Consider the following 20,186-nt stretch of genomic DNA (forward strand, 5'->3'; position numbering starts at 1 on the left):
CATTAACAAGTAAAAAGCAAAAATAATCCAATATGCAAATGAAACCAACATAATCTCACCAATAATGCCGACATTGAAAGAGGAATGACAATTTTATAGAACCTGTGAGGCGTTGGAAATGTGAAAGACTTTTGCCACCCCGTTTTGAATGTCAACACAGGGCTGGTCACATGCTCACCCGTCTGCCAGGACGGCGTGCGGAACTGGGAGAGGAGGGAGGAGGCGGAGGGAGGAGCCTGGGGACCTCGCTGGGACTCCAGAGCGGAGATCAGGTTCATGACCGAAGCATCTGGACCAGAGGGGCTGGAATGGTGCAGGCCTGTTTCAAACAGTCCAGAGAGACCTGATGGGACAACAAATACAACCATGAGTAAACCGTGACCACCATTTCCCTTTTCACAGATTATGCAAACTCAACAGGGCATTTAGGGAGATTGCTATATCTACGTGATTAAATGGCATAACTGGGATGAATAGGTCAAGAAGTGTCCATTACAACATAATACAAGTCCAAACAGATGCTATAAATCTGACAAGTTACCAGGTAAAATACAGGTTTTTCCTGCACACACACAAAAGGGTTTTCCATAGAAACTGAATTTTTCAGTGGCTGCAACCTTAGTGCCAGCAGCATGGCCAGTACTGTGGCGACACAATTAAAGGTGTGTGACATATCCCTCACCCAAACTCCGTCCTGCTCCCCAAGCCCCGCCTTGGCCAGAGCTGCCTGGGTGGTGATTGGTCGAATAGCCCTGCAGAGGATGGGGAGTGCCGTAGGTTTGTCGATGGAGAAGTTCCGACTCGGGGTGTGATGATCTGGAACTTCCATAGACGAGACTAGGGAGGAGAAGAGGTCATTTATTCAACTGTTCAAGTCCAATTGCCTTCATTTTCCTAAACCTTTGTTCAAAAGATGACCTCTGGGAGACCCCAGTAAATTTAAACAGATGCAAACCCTATGTAAATAGGCCTACAATGTAAATACACTGAGAACACCGTTTAGCTTGAAGGTCATGACTAACTACAGCACACTCTTCAGAAAACTAAGATCTTAAAGTTATTCAGATGCATTAGTCAACTTCCATCCTAATAAAATGATTACTGTAGCTCATCATTCTTCAAATTGTAAGAATTTAGAATAGTAGACTATGATTACTCAAAATCAACTCCGAATGAATACTAAAATATGATTGCCATCTTAATGCCTGTTGTAGACTTACTTTACAATTCCTGTCCATTATATTTTACCAACACATGACTTCATGCATGGACCTACAATATGGAAGCACATTAACACCCCACAAAAAATGACTTGATACCATCTCAAAAATGTTATACCATGTCAATTTTGAGGTAAATCATAGGCCTACATACAGGATATGTTTCTTCATTAGTAGCATTGTGTGGTGTATTCCAACTATCCACATTGCAGAGATCAGCACAGCAATCAAACACAAGCTGACAGAGCTTGCTTTATGCAGGGTTGCATCGTATAGGTCTACAGTGCATTCAGAAAGTATTCAGACCACTTCCCCTTTTCCACATGTTGTTCCGTTACAGACTTATTCTAAAAAATAATTACATACGATTTTTCCTCATCAATCTTCACACAATACGCCTTCATGACAAAGAAAAAAAAACAGGTTTAGAAATGTAGGCAGAAATACAATCCATAAGTATTCAGACCCTTTGCTATGAGACTCAAAATTGAGCTCAGGTACATCCTGTTTCCATGGATCATCCTTAATGTTTCTACAACTTGCTAAAAATAAACTATTTCACCTTCATTTAACTAGGCCAGTAAGTTAAGATCAAATTCTTATTTACAATGACGACCTACCGTGGAACTGTGGGTTAAATGCCTTCAGGGGCAGAACAACATATTTTTACTTTGTCAGCTCGGGGATTCAATCCAGCAACCTTTTGGTTTCTGGTCCAATGCTCCAACCACTAGGCTACCTTAGATTCCACCTGTGGTAAATTCAATTGATTGGACATGATTTGGAAAGGCAAACACCTTTCTATATAAAAAGGTCCCAAAGTTGACAGTGCATGTCAGAGCAAAAACCAAGGCATGAGGTTGAAGGAATTGTCCGTAGAGCTCCGGGACAGGATTGTGTCGAGGCACAGATCTGGGGAAGGGTACAAATAAAATGTCTGCAGCATTGAAGGTCCCCAAGAACACAGTGGCCTCCATCGTTCTTAAATGGAAGACGTTCTATTGGCCAACGTGCAATCACTGGAAAACAAACTCGCTGATCTACAGTCGAGACTATCCTTCCAACGGGACATTAAAAACTGTCATATTTTATGCTTCACAGAGTCGTTGCAGAACAACGACACGGATAGATGGCTGTTTTTTCTGTGTATCGCCAGGACAGAGTAGCTACGTCTGGTAAGATACATTTGTCAATAACTGCTGGTGCGCAATGACTAATGTTAAAGAAGTCTCGAGGTATTGCTCGCCTGAGGTAGAATACCTCATGATAAGCTGAACACCACACTATCTCTATTATTCGTAGCCGTCTATATACCACCACAAACAGATGCTGGCACTAAGACGGCACTCAGGCAAACAGGAAGATGCTCATCCAGAAGCAGCGCTCCTAGAGGCTGGGGACTTACATCCGTTTATCTACCACAATATCACGTGCAACCAGAAAAAAAAAAAAGAGAGAAAATGTACTCCACACAGACAAAGCTCTCGCTCACCCTCTATTTGGCATATCTGACCATAATTCTATCTTCGTTCAATATGAAAGTGGTCCGTGCACGCACGCACGCACACACACACACACACACGTGTATGTATGTATACAGTGGGGAAAAAAAGTATTTAGTCAGCCACCAATTGTGCAAGTTCTCCCACTTAAAAAGATGAGGCCTGTAATTTTCATCATAGGTACACTTCAACTATGACAGACAAAATGAGAAAAAAATCCAGAAAATCACATTGTAGGATTTTTTATGAATTTATTTGCAAATTATGGTGGAAAAAAGGCCAATACCGATTTGTGTTGTTGTTGAAATTTTAAAATTAAAACATTGACAATTACAACAATACTGAATGAACACTTATTTTAACTTAATATAATACATCAAAATCAATTTAGCCTCAAATAAATAATGAAACATGTTCAATTTGGTTTAAATAATGCAAAAACAAAGTGTTGGAGAAGAAAGTAAAAGTGCAATATGTGCCATGTAAAAAAGCTAACGTTTAAGTTCCTTGCTCAGAACATGAGAACATATGAAAGCTGGTGGTTCCTTTTAACATGAGACTTCAATATTCCAAGGTAAGAGGTTTTAGGTTGTAGTTATTATAGGAATTGTGTCCAAATTGTATTTATTTTTTCCTACACCTTTATTTAATCTTTATTTAACTAGGCAAGTCAGTTAAGAACACATTCTTATTTTCAATGACGGCATGGGCCTAATAGTGTATAACAGGTCATACAATATGTTTTGTAGTGATTCATATGTTAATGATGTAAAGAATATTTGCTGGTCTGTGGTGGGTAATGAGGAGCAACCAGACGCTGCACTTGACTCATGTATGAAACTACTTATTCCAGTTACTAATAAGCACTCACCCATTAAGAAAAGGACTGTAAAAACTGTTATATCCCCTTGGATTAATGAGGAATTGAAAAACTGTATGGTTGAGAGGGATGAGGCAAAAGGTATGGCAATTAAGTCTGGCAAATGTACTGCAAATTAAGAAGTCATGTGACTAAACTAAATAAAATGAAAAAGAAACTACACTGTGAAACAAAGATAAATTATATAAAGAATGATAGTAAAAAGCTTTGGGGCACCTTAAATGAAATTTTGGGGGAAAAAGCCAACTCTGCGCCTTCATTTATTGAATCAGATGGCTCATTCATCACAAAGCCCACTGATACTGCTAACTACTTTAATGACTTTTTCCTTCGCAAGATAAACAAACTTAGGGATGACATGCCAGCAACAAACGCTTACACTACACATTCAAGTATATCAGACCAAATTATGAAAGACAAGAATTGTACTTTTGAATTCCGTAAAGTTAGTGTGAAAAGAGGTGAACAAATGATTGTTGTCTATCAACAATGACAAGCCACCGGGGTCTGACAACTTAGATGGAATATTACTGAGGATAATAGCAGACAATATTGCCACTCCTATTTGCCATAAGCCTACTAGAAAGTGTGTGCCCTCAGGCCTGGAGGGAAGCTAAAGTCATTCCGCAACCCAAGAATAGTAAAGCCCCCTTCACAGGCTCAAATAGCCGACCAATCAGCCTGTTACCAACCCTTAGTAAACTTCTGAAACTTCTAAACTTCTAATGGTGTTTGACCAGATACAATGCTATTTCACAGTAAACAAATTGACAACAGAATTTCAGCATGCTTATAGGGAAGGACACTCAACAAGCACAGCACTTACACAAATTACATGATTGGCTGAGAGAAATTGATGATAAAATTATTGTAGGCGCTGTCTTGTTAGATTTCAGTGTAGCTGTTGACATTATGGATCATAGTCTGCTGATGGAAAAAATGTATGTGTTATCCCTTTACACCCCATGCTATAATGTGGATAGAGTTACTTGTCTAACAGAACACAGAGGGTGTTCTTTAATGGAAGCCTCTCAAATATAATCCAGTCAGAATCAGGAACTCCCCAGGGTAGCTGTCGAGGCCCCTTGCTTCTTTCAATTTTAACTAACGACATGCCACTGACTTTGAGTAAAGCTAGAGTTTCTATGCATGCGGATGACTCTATACATGTCAACACTCAACAAAGAGCTGCAGTTAGTTTCAGAGTGGGTGGCAAGGAATAAGTTAGCCCTCAATATTTCTAAACCTAAAAGAATTGTATTTGAAACAAAACACTCACTAAACCCTAAACCTAAACTAAATCTTGTAATAAGTAATGTGGAAATTGATCAAGTTGAGATGACTAAACTGCTTGGAGTAACACTAGATTGTAAACTGTCATGGAACAGAGTATGGGAGACGCACAGTACTACATAGAGCCATGACTACATGGAACTCTATTCCACATCAAGTAACTAACGCAAGCTGTAAAATTTTATTTAAAAATAGATTAAAAAATACCTTACGGAACAGCGGGGACTGCAACACAAACATTGGCACACACACATGGATTTCATCATTAGATATGTGGTAGTGGTGGAGTAGGGGCCTGAGGGCACACAGTGTTGTGAAATCTGTGAATGTATTGTAATGTTTTAAAATTGTATCAACTTCCTTAATTTTGCTGGACTCCAGGAAGAGTAGCTAATAGGGATCCATAATAATCCATTGGATCCATTGACTCCCACAAAGGCGGAGGTGTTGCTAACATTTACGATAGCAAATTTCAATTTACAAAAAAGACGTTTTCGTCTTTTGAGCTTCTTGTCATGAAATCTATGCAGCCTACTCAATCACTTTTTATAGCTACTGTTTACAGGCCTCCTGGGCCATATGTAACAGTATAATTTTAAACCGTCCCCTCGCCCATACCCGGGCGCGAACCATGGACCTTCTGCACACATCAAACAACTGACACCTACGAAGCGTCGTTACCCATCGCTCCACAAAAGCCGCAGCCCTTGCAGAGCAAGGAGAACTACTACTTCAAGGTCTCAGAGCAAGTGACGTCACTGATTGAAACGCTATTTAGCGCCCACGCTAACTAAGCTAGCCGTTTCACATCCGTTACACATATACAGTGCCTTGCGAAAGTATTCGGCCCCCTTGAACTTTGCGACCTTTTGCCACATTTCAGGCTTCAAACATAAAGATATAAAACTGTATTTTTTTGTGAAGAATCAACAACAACAACGACTCCTTGCAGTCCCCAGTCCACCTGGCCGTGCTGCTGCTCCAGTTTCAAATGTTCTGCCTGCGGCTATGGAATCCTGACCTGTTCACCGGACGTAATACCTGTCCCAGTCCTGCTGTTTCCAGCTCTCTAGAGACAGCAGGAGTGGTAGAGATACTCTTAATGATCGGCTATGAAAAGACAACTGACATTTACTCCTGAGGTGCTGACTTGCTGCACCCTTGACAACTACTGTGATTATTATTATTTGACCATGCTGGTCATTTATGAACATTTGAATATCTTGGCCATGTTCTGTTATAATCTCCACCCGGCCAGAAGAGGACTGGCCACCCCTCATAGCCTGGTTCCTCTCTAGGTTTTGGCCTTTCTAGGGAGTTTTTCCTAGCCATCGTGCTTCTACACCTGCATTGCTTGCCGTTTGGGGTTTTAGGCTGGGTTTCTGTACAGCACTTTGAGATATCAGCTGATGTACGAAGGGCTATATAAACACATTTGATTTGACTCACTGATGAATAAAGATGATGAGCGATCGGCAAAGGCAACCTTTGGGCATCACGGCTCGGTAAGAAATTATATATATATATATATACACACATATACACACACACATATATAGTTGAAGTCGGAAATTTGCATCCACCTTAGCCAAATATATTTCAACTCAGTTTTTCACAATTCCAGACATTTAATCCTAGCAAAAATGCCCTGTTTTAGGTCAGTTAGGATCCCCAATTCACTTTAATAATGTGAAATGTCATAATAATAGTAAAGAGTTATTTCAGCTTTTATTTCTTTCATCACATTCCCAGTGGGTCAGAAGTTTACATACACTCAATTAGTATTTGGTAGCATTGCCTTCCTGGAACTCCCCCTTCGACAGGCAGAGTCAACAAACAATACGTGGCAGGTTTTTGGTTCACCCTGACATTTCCATTCCTCTTCCTACAACAGACCAAATGTTCACCAGGCACAGCCTGGACCGTTATGCTATTCAAGCATGTGTAACCAAAGTGAGATACCACGAGTAGGCACAGAATACATAGCCTTCCTGCTGTGGGCGTCTATTTCAGCACCGTTTCGCGCTGCTCTGAGACAAGCCTGCAGAAACAAAAATGTTAAAATATTCCATTTTATGTGTTGACTGAATATAAGCAAGTAATGTCTGCTGAATAATCAAGTTAGATTTCTGGAGAATTCTATAATTCTAAATAACAAACCGTCTTTGTTTACAAATTAGTGAGAATGTCTCACCCCATGTTCAAGAATTGCCTTTTTCCCCACTCACTCTAGGTTAAATGAAAACAAAATCTCCAAAATGTTGTTACATTTTAAAGAAATTGATTATTATTAATTAATTTAGAATTATATAAAAGATATTATATCAGATATTCTCACAGATCCTAATGAAAAATGCCCCTTAGATATTAAGACTCCTCCAATCCTCTAAATGTAATTGTTGGCAGTCTCAAATCATTGGAAAAAATATATTTTTTGATATACTGTTAAAATTGGTGTAGGTCATTTATTTATAGAGCATATTGAAGTTAGAAGCAAAAGCCTACAACTATTTTACCACTGTTTCTCGCTGCTCTGAGACAAACAAGACACAGGGATTCTTTAGCTAAATAACCCAGTGCTGTACTGCCGGATATCACGTTGTACAGCGCCATATTTTCCGTTCCATCCTAACAGAAACCCAGAGGGTTTTAAGTTTTTCATGGAATAGAAACACCATAATATTATTCAAATTAATTAAGTACCAGTCTAAAGTCTGGACACACCTACTCATTCCTGGATGTTTCTTTATTTTTACTATTTTCTACATTGTAGAATAATAGTGACGACATCACAACTATGAAATAACACATATGGAATCAGTTAAGAACAAATTCCTATTTACAAGGACAGCCTACTCCTTCCTCCCCAACGGGAAACCCCGGTCTCCCGCGTGCCCCGCATTCTGTAGTACAGACATGGTCTGCTATCCCTAATGTAAGGAATTAGGCACTTTCCCATGTTTACTACAATACGTATTGTAGACTGCACAGTAGCCTAATAAACAATTAAACACATTTAGTTAACAAAATGTTACAATTGTAAAATAATCAGTTGGTCACCGGTTAAACTGATTCTACATTGAATTTAGTCTTTGAGATGCTCAAACAAATGTGTTTATCTGTAGTTGTTCTTCAACAAAAACACAACAGGTAAATGCATATGCGGTCCCAATGTCTAAATAGTGAAGGTAGGGATAGTTTAAACTGCAGTAGGATGGTTCTCACAGGTGAGATAATCAGCCCATGCTTGGTGAATAGCACTTGGTTGGCACCTTCAATACCGATAACGTGATAGGCAGACGTGATCAGCAGAGAAAGTACACAAGTTTTGATTGGTTTACAGTTTATTACTCAGCTGCGTTTGCCTGTCCAGCAAGAGAAAATAAAAGTATTTTGAAAATAATTACTAGAATTGACATTGCCAAAAAAAAGAAATGTGTTCAAAAGGAATAAATATAAACAATATGTAAAAACCAGCTTCTCAAGACAGATTGGTCATCTCAAAAACTTAAGCAGATAGCTAGCTGAAGGGTTGGGCGGTATCCAGATTTTCATAGTCATACCATCCTTCTCTCATCCCGGGATTTATGGTATTACCAGCGTAGTACACAAGAGGGTGCAACAAAAAATAACTCAGACCCCCACTGTGTGTCTATTACCAGAATGCTAACAAAATCTGCACAAGTAATAGCAAATATCAATGGAAGCTGCTAGCTAAATATGCTAATGAGCACAAACAAAAATAAATGAATTGCAAAGACAGGCAATCCAGCTCAAAGTTATACATATGTAGGTAGGAGCTACCGAATGTCATTGTTGGCGAGTTTGGATATTGACAAGCGAATGTGAATGAGAGACATTGTTGACACAAGCTTGTCTGAAGGAAAAACTGTACTGGCGCTAAAGCAGCATGTGTCTGTGTGGAGTCGCTAGGGTAACGGGCCTGCCTGCTGGCCAAGAACAGAGGAGAAAAATGGCAGCTGTTCAGATGTCAAAGCACTTTGGATGAGTTCTCAAACACAGCAAGAAGCAAACACTATATGATGCCCCGTCACCTTATTAATTCAGCCACTTGCTTAGATATCTGAGGAGTCGAGTCAACACAGAACTCTACATTTTTCCACGCAATAAATAATTATAAAATACATTGGAAATATCATGATGCATTTTGTAAACGGAGATCGACAATTCTTCTTGTAATTTTTTGCTTCAGTTGTAATTCTCCACTCGGCTAAGAATTCACAAAAGGCCATTCTATCAGCAGACAGCGCTCTGACTGATGTGTAGCTACTTTTCTTGGTGTAGCCAGCCTACTTTTCTCCAGTAGATTTAAAGATGAACTTTAAGCAAATCAGTATGAAATGTAGCTGGCTACATTCTTTCTTTTATAAACATGATGTCCATGCATAGTTTTTGCAAAAATTAATTTTTTCATTGTAAGCAAATTTACTGGTTGCCATCTGTTGGCATCTGATGATAATGACATTTTCTGCCTTATGTGTTGCACTAATGTATTTTCTGTGAAGTAAAACTATAGTGCACATCCCCGATCATTATATTTAAGCAACAAAAAAAACTTGCCTTTCAATATAAAACTTGACCACTGTCAATACACAGCTGGACTCTGGCTTTCTCTCGTTGCGTTATTACCAAATAAACACGTGACTGGTTCTGTGGAACTACGGTAAGCTTCATAGTGTAACGACCCTGGGTTTATAACCGCGGATATCGACTCTGCAGCTGAGCATGCTTTTGCGGCACGGTCGATAGCGCGCTGGACTTCGAAGGTCGAGGGTTCGAGGCCTGCCCCCTGCTGTTTCATTACATTGGTGTCAGAAGGGATCGGACCTTGCATCCACGACAGTGCGTGTGCTTGGCCGGTGAGCGCGTTCCTGTAAGACGTAGAGTCGCAAGCTAGCGCGAGGACGCGCTCTTTGAAAGCAGGGAGTAGTGTATGACCCTGGGTTTATAAGCACGGATATCGACTCGGCCGCTTGAGCATGCTTTTGCAGCACGGTCGATAGCGCACTGGACTTCGGGCTAGTTCAAGACCTGCTCCCTGCCTGTTTCATTACAATACTGTAAAATAATGTGACATGAAGAACTCAATCTGCTTTATCTCCTAACGTATTGCACAAGTTGGCGGCAGGTATTTACTTAAAAAGTAACTACAAATATTTAAATGTATTTTAAAACTTCAATTAAATAGTTAACGGTATTGACAGTATTGAAAAACCATGCCATGTCCATTTCTAAATAATCCAGTATATGGTATATAGGGTGTACCGCCCATGCCCACTAAATAGCCATGATACGACCATGTACCATGCTAGCTTTTGTCATTAGCTAGGTAGCCTACTAGCTAGCAAACCAAATCATATCATGGTAGATATGGTATGATGGCAATATGTTGAAAACACTGATAAGATCAATCAAAATAAATACTTAGCTACCTAATGTATTTGATCTGCTATCAAGACTGGATGGAATGCATTTCAACTTAACTATGCACAACAACCTAGAGTTGTGCTGTTATTTTAGGAGCCAATGTGTTGACTATCAACCATTATCGTTCTTCACAGCACCAGAGCTGGCAACATTCGACGACTGCCACCTCGCGCTAAATCACTGCAAGCAAACAATTTACATTGTAACAACTTTGCTACATCACAGGCGGAAGCATCTCAGTTAATATGTGAAACTAACGTATCAAGCTATGTCACAGGAGGAAAAACTAGAACGATACAAACTGGGCATTGTAATGGCAGTTTCTTGCAAATGCAATAGTCTCGTGTGCATTTACCTATGAATAAGATATGGGCTGTTTTCACAATCAATGTGTCAAACTGTTCTAAAAGGATATACTACTATAATTATTCTAATGGTCCAGACATATACTCCAACCCACCCCCCTCTTTAATCTCGTTCCCTCCCCCTTGGTCTACCTAAAACCATGCTTTTAGTCTGTCAATCGCATTCTATACATTTTCAAGAGCCCTACAAGCTAGTCCACCACCCCCACACGGCTTGCTCCAATCCATTTATAATACTGGTAACAACGCGATGCTGCCTGTAGGCAGGTTACAGATCGATGTCAATGTACCAAATGAACAACCAATCGATTACATACACGCAAAGAGAATGCAATATATTAGCTAGTGTGCAAACATTTGCAGGACTGGATCAATTGCTTACCTTGCTTTCGCTGATCTCTCATAACTCCATCCGGCTCCTGCGCCCAAATCACCGAACCCTGTTCCCGGGTAATTTCTATCCATGTTTCATTTATGAGAAATGTGTTACAAGGACGAAAACTCTAAGTATTAGGAATTTTCACAGACTTGGGGTATCAGTCTTCCCCGTGATCGATGTTAGACTATTTTCCCCGTTTCATTAGAAAATCATCGGGATTGGAAAACAGTATATTGAAAGAGAAATGGAGGGGAGGAGAAAACTGGACAAAAAGGGGGGTCAGGGGATGTACTCCAACCACCTCCAAAAATCACTCTCTCCTTTCCTACACTTTCCTCTAAATATAATTTCCACAACTGCCAAATTGCAACGACGCTATACACGATCATGATAAATTATCGATAAATTGCAGAGAAACATTCATGCCGTATACCATTCCCTTTATTGATAGAGCAAATGCATTGATCCGCGACTGAAAAGATTACCATCGATATCTCACGACTGTTCCAAATAGGATCAAACGATAAACGATCATAGAACAGTAATCGTGATTTATTTAGCATGCAAAATGCCTTCCCATCCTGAAATCGTTGTGGGCTAGCAGATGCTACTAGTTAATAGCTAGCTAGCCCTGTCGACGCATCAAAATAAAACGGGGTTGCTATCTATATAGCCTTCTACCATTCCTTCTCCTTTTTTACATTACAAAATAATGATTACGACGATATCGCGACATCTGGAAACCATCATCTAAATTCCAAAAATCGATGAAGACGGAAAGTAGGCCTCGTTTTCTATATTTTTAGTCTTTTTCCTCGGAAGACGCCATTTTTGAAGGCGGCTGGCTCTCAATCCTTTCTCCCTCCCCTCACCCACCCACGTCGCTCAAACACAGGCGCACTGGGTCTGTTGTGTCCTCCATCCACCGGTTCTCACGGCTCGCCACTAGTTACCACAGCGGCAAAGTCAACACCCCCGCACATTTCCTCTTCTTCAAATCCTAACCTCAACCACACTGCTAACCTCATGCCAAACCTTCAATTAAGTCCAAAATGCACGTTTTTGTTTTCATGATTTTTTACGATAAATCCCATTTCGACTTTGTAGCTGTAGGAACTAGTGGAAACCGTTCTCGTGAGAAGGGGAGGGGCTATACCAGTAGGGGCTGGATCCTCTGATGTTACATCCAGTATGGCATCCAGCTCATAGTTACAACTTCCTGCAAAGCATCCGGATGAGTTTTACATACAGCACAGAGTTACATCCAGCAGGGATGAGATACCTACTGCAGCCCTCATCCTCCACCCGTTCTGCCAGTCACATTCTGTTAAAGGTCCCCAAAGCACACACATCCCTGGGTCGCTCCTCTTTTCAGTTCGCTGCAGCTAGCGACTGGAACGAGCAGCAACAAACACTGAAACTGGACAGTTTTATCTCAATCTCTTCATTCAAAGACTCAATCATTGACACTAACTGACAGTTGTGGCTGCTTTGTGTGATGTACTGTTCTCTCTACCTTCTTGCCCTTTGTGCTGTTGTCTGTGCACAATAATGTTTGTATCATGTTTTGTGCTGCTACAATGCTATGTTGTTGTCTTAGGTCTCTATGTAGTGTTGTGGTGTCTCTCTTGTAGTGATGTGTGTTTCGTCCTATATTTTTATTTTTAATCCCAGCCCCGTCCCCGCAGGAAGCATTTTGCCTTTTGTTGAGCCGTCATTGTAAAATATGATTTTGCTCTTAACTGACCTGCTTAGTTAAATAAAGGTAAAAAATAAAAACATAAAACAAAGCCGGATGTAACACTTCAAAATAAGAATCCCCCTACATGTCAAGCTAAAATAAAAAATAACAGTCCTTCAATTTCTCATGCCAAAATAAATCCTGCGATTTCGATTTCAAGAGTCCCTCGATTTGTCATGCCAAAATAAATCGTTATGTTTCTAATTTCAAAATTAAAGTCCCTCGATTTGTCACGCTAAAATAAATCCCGAAACTCCCATTTCAAACAAAGTCTCGCAATTTGTCATTCCAACATAAAAGTTCTGCGATTTCCAATTTAAAAATAAGAGTCAAATCAAATTGTATTTGTCACGTGTTCCGAATACAACAGGTATTACTGCGAAATGCTTACTTATAAGCCCTTAACCATCAATGCAGTTAAGAAAAATACCTACAAAAATAAATAAAAGTAAGAAATAATTAAAGAGCAGCAGTAAAATAACAATAGTGAGACTATATCCTGGGGGTACCCGTACAGAGTCAATGTGCGGGGGCACCGGTGTCAAGGTAATATGTACATGTAGGTAGAGTTATTAAAGTGACTATGCAGAGATAATAACAGAGAGTAGCAGGAGCGTAAAGGGGAGGGGGCAATGCAAATAGTCTGGGTAGCCATTTGATTAGATGTTCAGGAGTCTTATGGCTTGGGAGTAGAAGCTGTTTGGAAGCCTCTGGAACCTAGACTTGGCACTCCGGTACCACTCGCCATGTGGTAGCAGAAAGAAAAGTCCATGAATAGGGTGGCTGGAGTCTGAATATTTTTAGGGCCTTCCTCTGACACCACTTGGCATAGAGGTCCTGGATGGCAGGAAACTTGGCAGCGGTGATGAACTGGGCCGTACGCACTAGCCTCTGTAATGCCGAGCAGGAGGCTGAGCAGTTGCCATACCAGGCAGTGATTCAACCCGTAAGGATGCTCTCGATGGTGCCAGCTGTAGAACCTTTTGAGGAGCTGAGGACCCATGCCAAATCTTTTCAGTCTCCTGAGGGGGAATAGGTTTTATTGTGCCCTCTTCATGACTGTCTTGGTGTGCTTGGACCATGTTATTTTGTTGGTGATGTGGATGCCAAGGAACTTGAAGCTCTCAACTTGCTCCACCATAGCCCCATCGATGAGAATGGGGAGGTGCTCGGTCCTCCTTTTCCTGTAATCCACAATCATCTCCTTTGTCTTGATCACGTTGAGGGGGAGGTTGTTGTCTTGGCACCACATGGTCAGGTCTCTGACTTCCTCCCTATAGGCTGTCTTGTCATTGTCGGTGATCAAACCTAACACTGTTGTGTCATCGGCAAACTTAATGATGGTGTTGGAGTCATGCAGTTATGAGTGAACAGGGAGTACAGGAGGGGACTGAGCACGAGGGGCCCTCGTGTTGAGGATCAGCGTGGCAGACGTGTTGTTGCCTACTCTTACCACCTAGGGGTGGCCCGTCAGGAAGTCCAGGATCGAGTTGGAGAGGGAGGTGTTTAGTCCCAGAGTCCTTAGCTTAGTGATGAGCTTCGTGGTGTTGAACACTATGGTGTTGAACGCTGAGCTGTAGTCGATGAACAGCATTCTTACATAGGTGTTCCGTTTGTCCAGGTGAGAAAGGGCGGTGTGGAGTGCGATTGAGATTGCGTCATCTGTGGATCTGTTGGGGCAGTATGTGAATTGGAGTGGGTCTAGGGTGTCCGGGAGGATGCTGTTGATGTGAGCCAGGGCCAGCCTTTCAAAGCCCTTCATGGCTACCGACGTAAATGCCTCAGGGCGGTAATCATTCAGGCAGGTTACCTTCGCTTCCTTGAGCACAGGGACTATGGTGGTCTGCTTGAAACATGTTGATATTACAGACTCGGTCAGGGAGAGGTTGAAAATGTCAGTGAAGACACTTGACAGTTGGTCCACGCATGCTTTGAGTACACGTCCTGGTAATCCGACTGGCCCAGCCTATTTCTCAGGACCAGATGCTAGAATATGCATATAATTGACAGATTAGGATAGAAAACACTCTAAAGTTTCCAAAACTGTCAAAATATTGTCTGTGAGTATAACAGAACTGATATTGCAGGCGAAACCCTGAGGAAAATCAAAGCAGGAAGTGGCTTCTATTTTGAAAACTCCATGTTCCATAGCCTCCCATTGCTCCATTTAAAGGGATATCAACCCGATTCCTTTTCCTATCGCTTCCTCAAGTAGTCAACAGTCTTCAGACATAGTTTCGGGCTTTTATTTTAAAAAATGAGCCAGAACGATAACATCGCGTCAAGTGGTCACATGAGTTTTGCTCGCGCAACAGAATTTGGACAGCTATTGTTTTTCCCTCTCCTACTGTGAAAGACATTTGCGGTTGATATATTATCGATTATATACACTGCTAAAAAAAATAAAGGGAACACTTAAACAACACAATGTAACTCCAAGTCAATCACACTTCTGTGAAATCAAACTGTCCACTTAGGAAGCAACACTGATTGACAATAAATTTGACATGCTGTTGTGCAAATAGAATAGACACCAGGTGGAAATTATAGGCAATTAGCAAGACACCCCCAATAAAGGAGTGGTTCTGCAGGTGGTGACCACAGACCACTTCTCAGTTCCTATGCTTCCTGGCTGATGTTTTGGTCACTTTTGAATGCTGGCGGTGCTTTCACTCTAGTGGTAGCATGAGACGGAGTCTACAACCCACACAAGTGGCTCAGGTAGTGCAGCTCATCCAGGATGGCACATCAATGCGAGCTGTGGCAAGAAGGTTTGCTGTGTCTGTCAGCGTAGTGTCCAGAGCATGGAGGCGCTACCAGGAGACAGGCCAGTACATCAGGAGACGTGGAGGAGGCCGTAGGAGGGCAACAACCCAGCAGCAGGACCGCTACCTCCGCCTTTGTGCAAGGAGGAGCAGGAGGAGCACTGCCAGAGCCCTGCAAAATGACCTTCAGCAGGCCACAAATGTGCATGTGTCTGCTCAAACGGTCAGAAACAGACACCATGACGGTGGTATGAGGGCCCGACATCCACAGATGGGGGTTGTGCTTATAGCCCAACACCGTGCAGGACGTTTGGCATTTATTTGCCAGAGAACACCAAGATTGGCAAATTCGCCACTGGCGCCCTGTGCTCTTCACAGATGAAAGCAGGTTCACACAGAGCACATGTGACAGACGTGACAGAGTCTGGAGATGCCGTGGAGAACGTTCTGCTGCCTGCAACATCCTCCAGCATGACCGGTTTGGCGGTGGGTCAGTCATGGTGTGGGTTGGCATTTCTTTGGGGGGCCGCACAGCCCTCCATGTGCTCGCCAGAGGTAGCCTGACTGCCATTAGGTACCGAGATGAGTGCCTCATACCCCTTCTGAGACCATATGCTGGTGCGGTTGGCCCTGGGTTCCTCCTAATGCAAGACAATGCTAGACCTCATGTGGCTGGAGTGTGTCAGCAGTTCCTGCAAGAGGAAGGCATTGATGCTATGGACTGGCCTGCCCATTCCCCAGACCTGAATCCAATTGAGCACATCTGGAACATCATGTCTCGCTCCATCCACCAGTCTGTTGCACCACAGACTGTCCAGGAGTTGGCGGATGCTTTAGTCCAGGTCTGGGAGGAGATCCCTCAGGAGACCATCCGCCACCTCATCAGGAGCATGCATGCCCAGGCGTTGTAGGGAGGTCATACAGGCACGTGGAGGCCACACACACTACTGAGCCTCATTTTGACTTGTTTTAAGGACATTACATCAAAGTTGGATCAGCCTGTAGTGTGGTTTTCCACTTTAATTTTGAGTGTGACTCCAAATCCAGACCTCCATGGGTTGATACATTTGATTTCCATTGATCATTTTTGTGTGATTTTGTTGTCAGCACATTCAACTATGTAAAGAAAAAAGTATTTAATAAGAATATTTCATTCATTCAGATCTAGGATGTGTTATTTTAGTGTTCCCTTTATTTTTTTGAGCAGTGTAATTTAAAAACAACCTGAGGATTGATTCTAAAAAACGTTTGACATGTTTCTGTGGACATTATGGAAACTATTTGGAATTTTTGTCTGCGTTGTCATGACTGCTCTTTCCTGTGGATTTCTCAACATAACGCACCAAACAAACAGAGGTATTTTGGATATAAAAATAATCTTTATGGAACAAAAGGAACATTTGTTTTGTAACTGGGAGTCTCGTGCGTGAAAACATCTGAAGATCATCAAAGGTAAATTATTAATTTGATTGCTTTTCTGATTTTCGTGACCGAGCTACCTGATGCTAAGTGTACTTAATGTTTTGTCGTGCGATCGATAAACTTACACAAACACTTGGATTGCTTTCACTGTAAAGCATAATTTCAAAATCTGAGACAACAGGTGGATCAACAAAAGGCTAAGCTGTGTTTTGCAATATTGCACTTGTGATTTCATGAATATGAATATTTTTTGTAATATTATTTGACTGAGGCGCTATGCTATTCAGCGGTTGCTGATGACAATTATCCCGCTTAAGGGATGGGTAGCGTCAAGAAGTTTAGGTTTTGTTCACATTGGCTACCGAGAGCATTATCACACAGTCATCCAGAACAGCTGGTGCTCTCGTGCATGCTTTAGTGTTGCTTGCTTCGAAGCGAGCATAAAAGGCATTTAGCTCGTCTGGTAGACAAGATTTTTTTTTGAGAGCCCATGCTCTTCCAATGGAACGTATATGGAAATAATTAAATCTAGCTACCAGTCTGCAATTCATATGGCTTCCACTGGGTGTCAGTAGTCTTTGTTCAAGGTTTCAGGCTTATTTCTTCCAAAACGAGTAAGAAATATGAGTTTTACTACAGGGACACAGATTTGGAAATTTGTGTATGTGCGCGATGATGATGAGGACACGCACCTGCTAACATCGTTTTTCTATTGAACATACTTCTTTCCGTATGAAATATTAGTTTAATTACATTTTAGGGTATCTGAGGATTAAATAGAAACATATTTTGACTTGTTGAAACAAAGTTTAGGAGTACATTTTTGGATTCCTATCTTGGCATGTTGAACGAGTGGATTACTCAAATCGATGGCGCCAACTAAACAGACTTTTTGGGATATAAAGAAGGATTTTATCTAACGAAACGACACTACATATTATAGCTGGGACCCTTTGGATGACAAATCAGAGGAAGATTTTCAAAAAGTATGTGAATATTTAATCGCTATTTGTGAATTTATGAAACCTGTGCCGGTGGAAAAATATTTTGATGTGGGGCGCCGTCCTCAAACAATCGCATGGCATGCTTTCGCTGTAAAGCCTATTGTAAATCAGCCAGTGCAGTTAGATTAACAAGAATGTAAGCTTTTAACTGATATAAGACACTTGTATGTTCCTAAATGTTTAATATCCATCCTTTTTATGATTATTTATTTGAATTGCGCGCCCTCCAGTTCCACCGGCAGTTGTCAGCTAGCGGGACGCTTAGCCTTAAGGTAAAGTGAGATAAACCTTTTTATTACAATCATTGGGAAAATACACTTCAATGTAGAATAACTGTTGTTACAGCACCTATAACTGCAATTACAATGTACTTTCAATGCAATTACATATTTCACAGGATATATCAAAATGTCAGTTATTACAATGTTTCTACTCAGGAAAAAGTAACTTAATGTAAAGTGAAATACATCAAATCAAATCTTCAAATCCCTCATGTAATTTCTATGTAGTTATTGTTTTACAATGATGGCAGACACCCAATACAGTACTTGTGATCGATAGGAATCATTCTCAATCGCCTGTTGATCGGACAGTGATATGTTTGGAAGTCTCCCGTTTCCTATGATATCAAATATATTTAGTGGAGTGACCCCCAAAAAACCCTGATAGCAACAAAACATGCTTATAACCCTGTCAAAAGAATGAAACATTCATGTGCTATAAGTTAGTAGTTCCAAAGACATCGTAATGGTTGATATAAGAATCTGTTTTTCGTCAAAATAGAGCTTGTAGGTGTCGCGTGGATTTAAAGGGCCGGAATTGACCACTATTTCAATTTAGGTGGCAAAGTACACGGGAGTCGGATACCCACGGCTCCATTTCCTCTAGGGGGTGTATGCTAAGAGTGAAAATCTTACAGCTGATATACTAATCGGATGTCTTTGAAGAGTTGAGAGAGTATTCCTTATTTTCTTTACCCAACCAGTACATCCACTCAATAAACTTTTTTTGGTCCGATTGCCCCTTAGCATCCAGACCTACCCCTTTATTGTCTGCCACGCTCTTTCAATGTGTTGCGTGTGACATCCTGTGTGAGGATATACAAAGTTTTTTTATGTGGTTGACTGTCTGTTGATTGTAACCCAGCCTATTCAGAGACTCCAGCAATCACTCAGAATTAACCTCTTTGCACATGTCGTCTGATGATAGGGATTAAGGTTTCCTGTGAATGGTTTCCCACCATTTTAAGTTTCCCACCATTTTAAGGCACTGTCTGTTGTGTTTGACCTCCATCATCCCAAACACCCAACCCTTCTCAATGTTGGCCCAATCCTTCCACGATTGTACTGAAAGATAGGAACAAGTGCAAATCGTTATTTTGTGACAGGGAGTTGGCCAGTGGTTAGTTGCCTTATAATGGCGGGGCATCAGTAAATCCATGGGAACTAGCATGATGTCACTTATAATAAGCAAAGGTCTGATGGGTGACGTTATAAAATGTTGAAAGACCCAAAACTTGTTCCTAGGAAACATCACTGATGATGTGTCCAAGAGCACACAAATGTATTTATAAAATGATTCCAATATATGAAATGTGGAAGCCCTCTATTTTTTATCCATATACTGTATCTACTGAGGAGTACTTTAAAAAGGCAACTGATTACCATTAGTGAAATATATCAACAAATTCTCTCTCAGCTCCCAAGCCCAGATAATGAATGTTACTACATCAAAATAGAGAATGCTATACATTTATTTTGTGAGAGAACTTGTATTAATCTATCACCACCAATCTCCGTATAGAACTTGACCCAATTTGGAAACGCTTCCTCCACTTGAACCTCCTCAGGGCTTTATTGCAGACCTTCAATAATGAGAGGTAAGACAAATGTTAGTGATATGAGATGACTTGAGTGTCCAAGGGAAGCATGACCCTCAACTTCTATAGGAGGGGCACCGAATTCAAATCTCACTTAGGGTCCCAGATCGACTTGAGCTTCCAGAACTGAGGACGCCTTCCAGAACTGAGGACCCCAGACAGAAACCATATTCACCGGGAGTCCATGGATCCTGAAGATGTGCTGTACCATGAGCTGGGCCGTTTCCTTCGTTTCCTAGTAGGTTTGGGGAGAGGGATGAAATGAGCGGCCTTTGAGAACCGATCCAC

General features: G+C 41.3%; 1 protein-coding gene across 2 annotated transcripts in view; it reads right to left on the reverse strand.

Annotated features, from left to right (window-relative positions):
• Nucleotides 1-12,248, reverse strand: part of LOC110498812 (proline-rich protein 12) — a 51,449-nt gene extending 39,201 nt beyond the window's left edge. The window contains exons 1-3 of one of the 2 annotated variants that reach the window (XM_036955599.1): nt 11,091-12,236; nt 683-837; nt 179-343 (exon numbers count right to left, since the gene is read on the reverse strand). In XM_036955599.1, coding sequence (XP_036811494.1) covers nt 179-343; nt 683-837; nt 11,091-11,173 — 403 coding nt within the window. In that variant the 5' untranslated portion in view covers nt 11,174-12,236. Of the gene's footprint in view, nt 1-178; nt 344-682; nt 838-11,090 lie in introns of both variants that reach the window. The other variant, XM_036955600.1, reaches the window with a different exon arrangement.
• Nucleotides 12,249-20,186: the final 7,938 nt, after the last annotated feature.

The sequence above is a fragment of the Oncorhynchus mykiss genome, chromosome 20, assembly GCF_013265735.2.
Source record: "Oncorhynchus mykiss isolate Arlee chromosome 20, USDA_OmykA_1.1, whole genome shotgun sequence".
Lineage (NCBI taxonomy): Eukaryota > Metazoa > Chordata > Actinopteri > Salmoniformes > Salmonidae > Oncorhynchus > Oncorhynchus mykiss.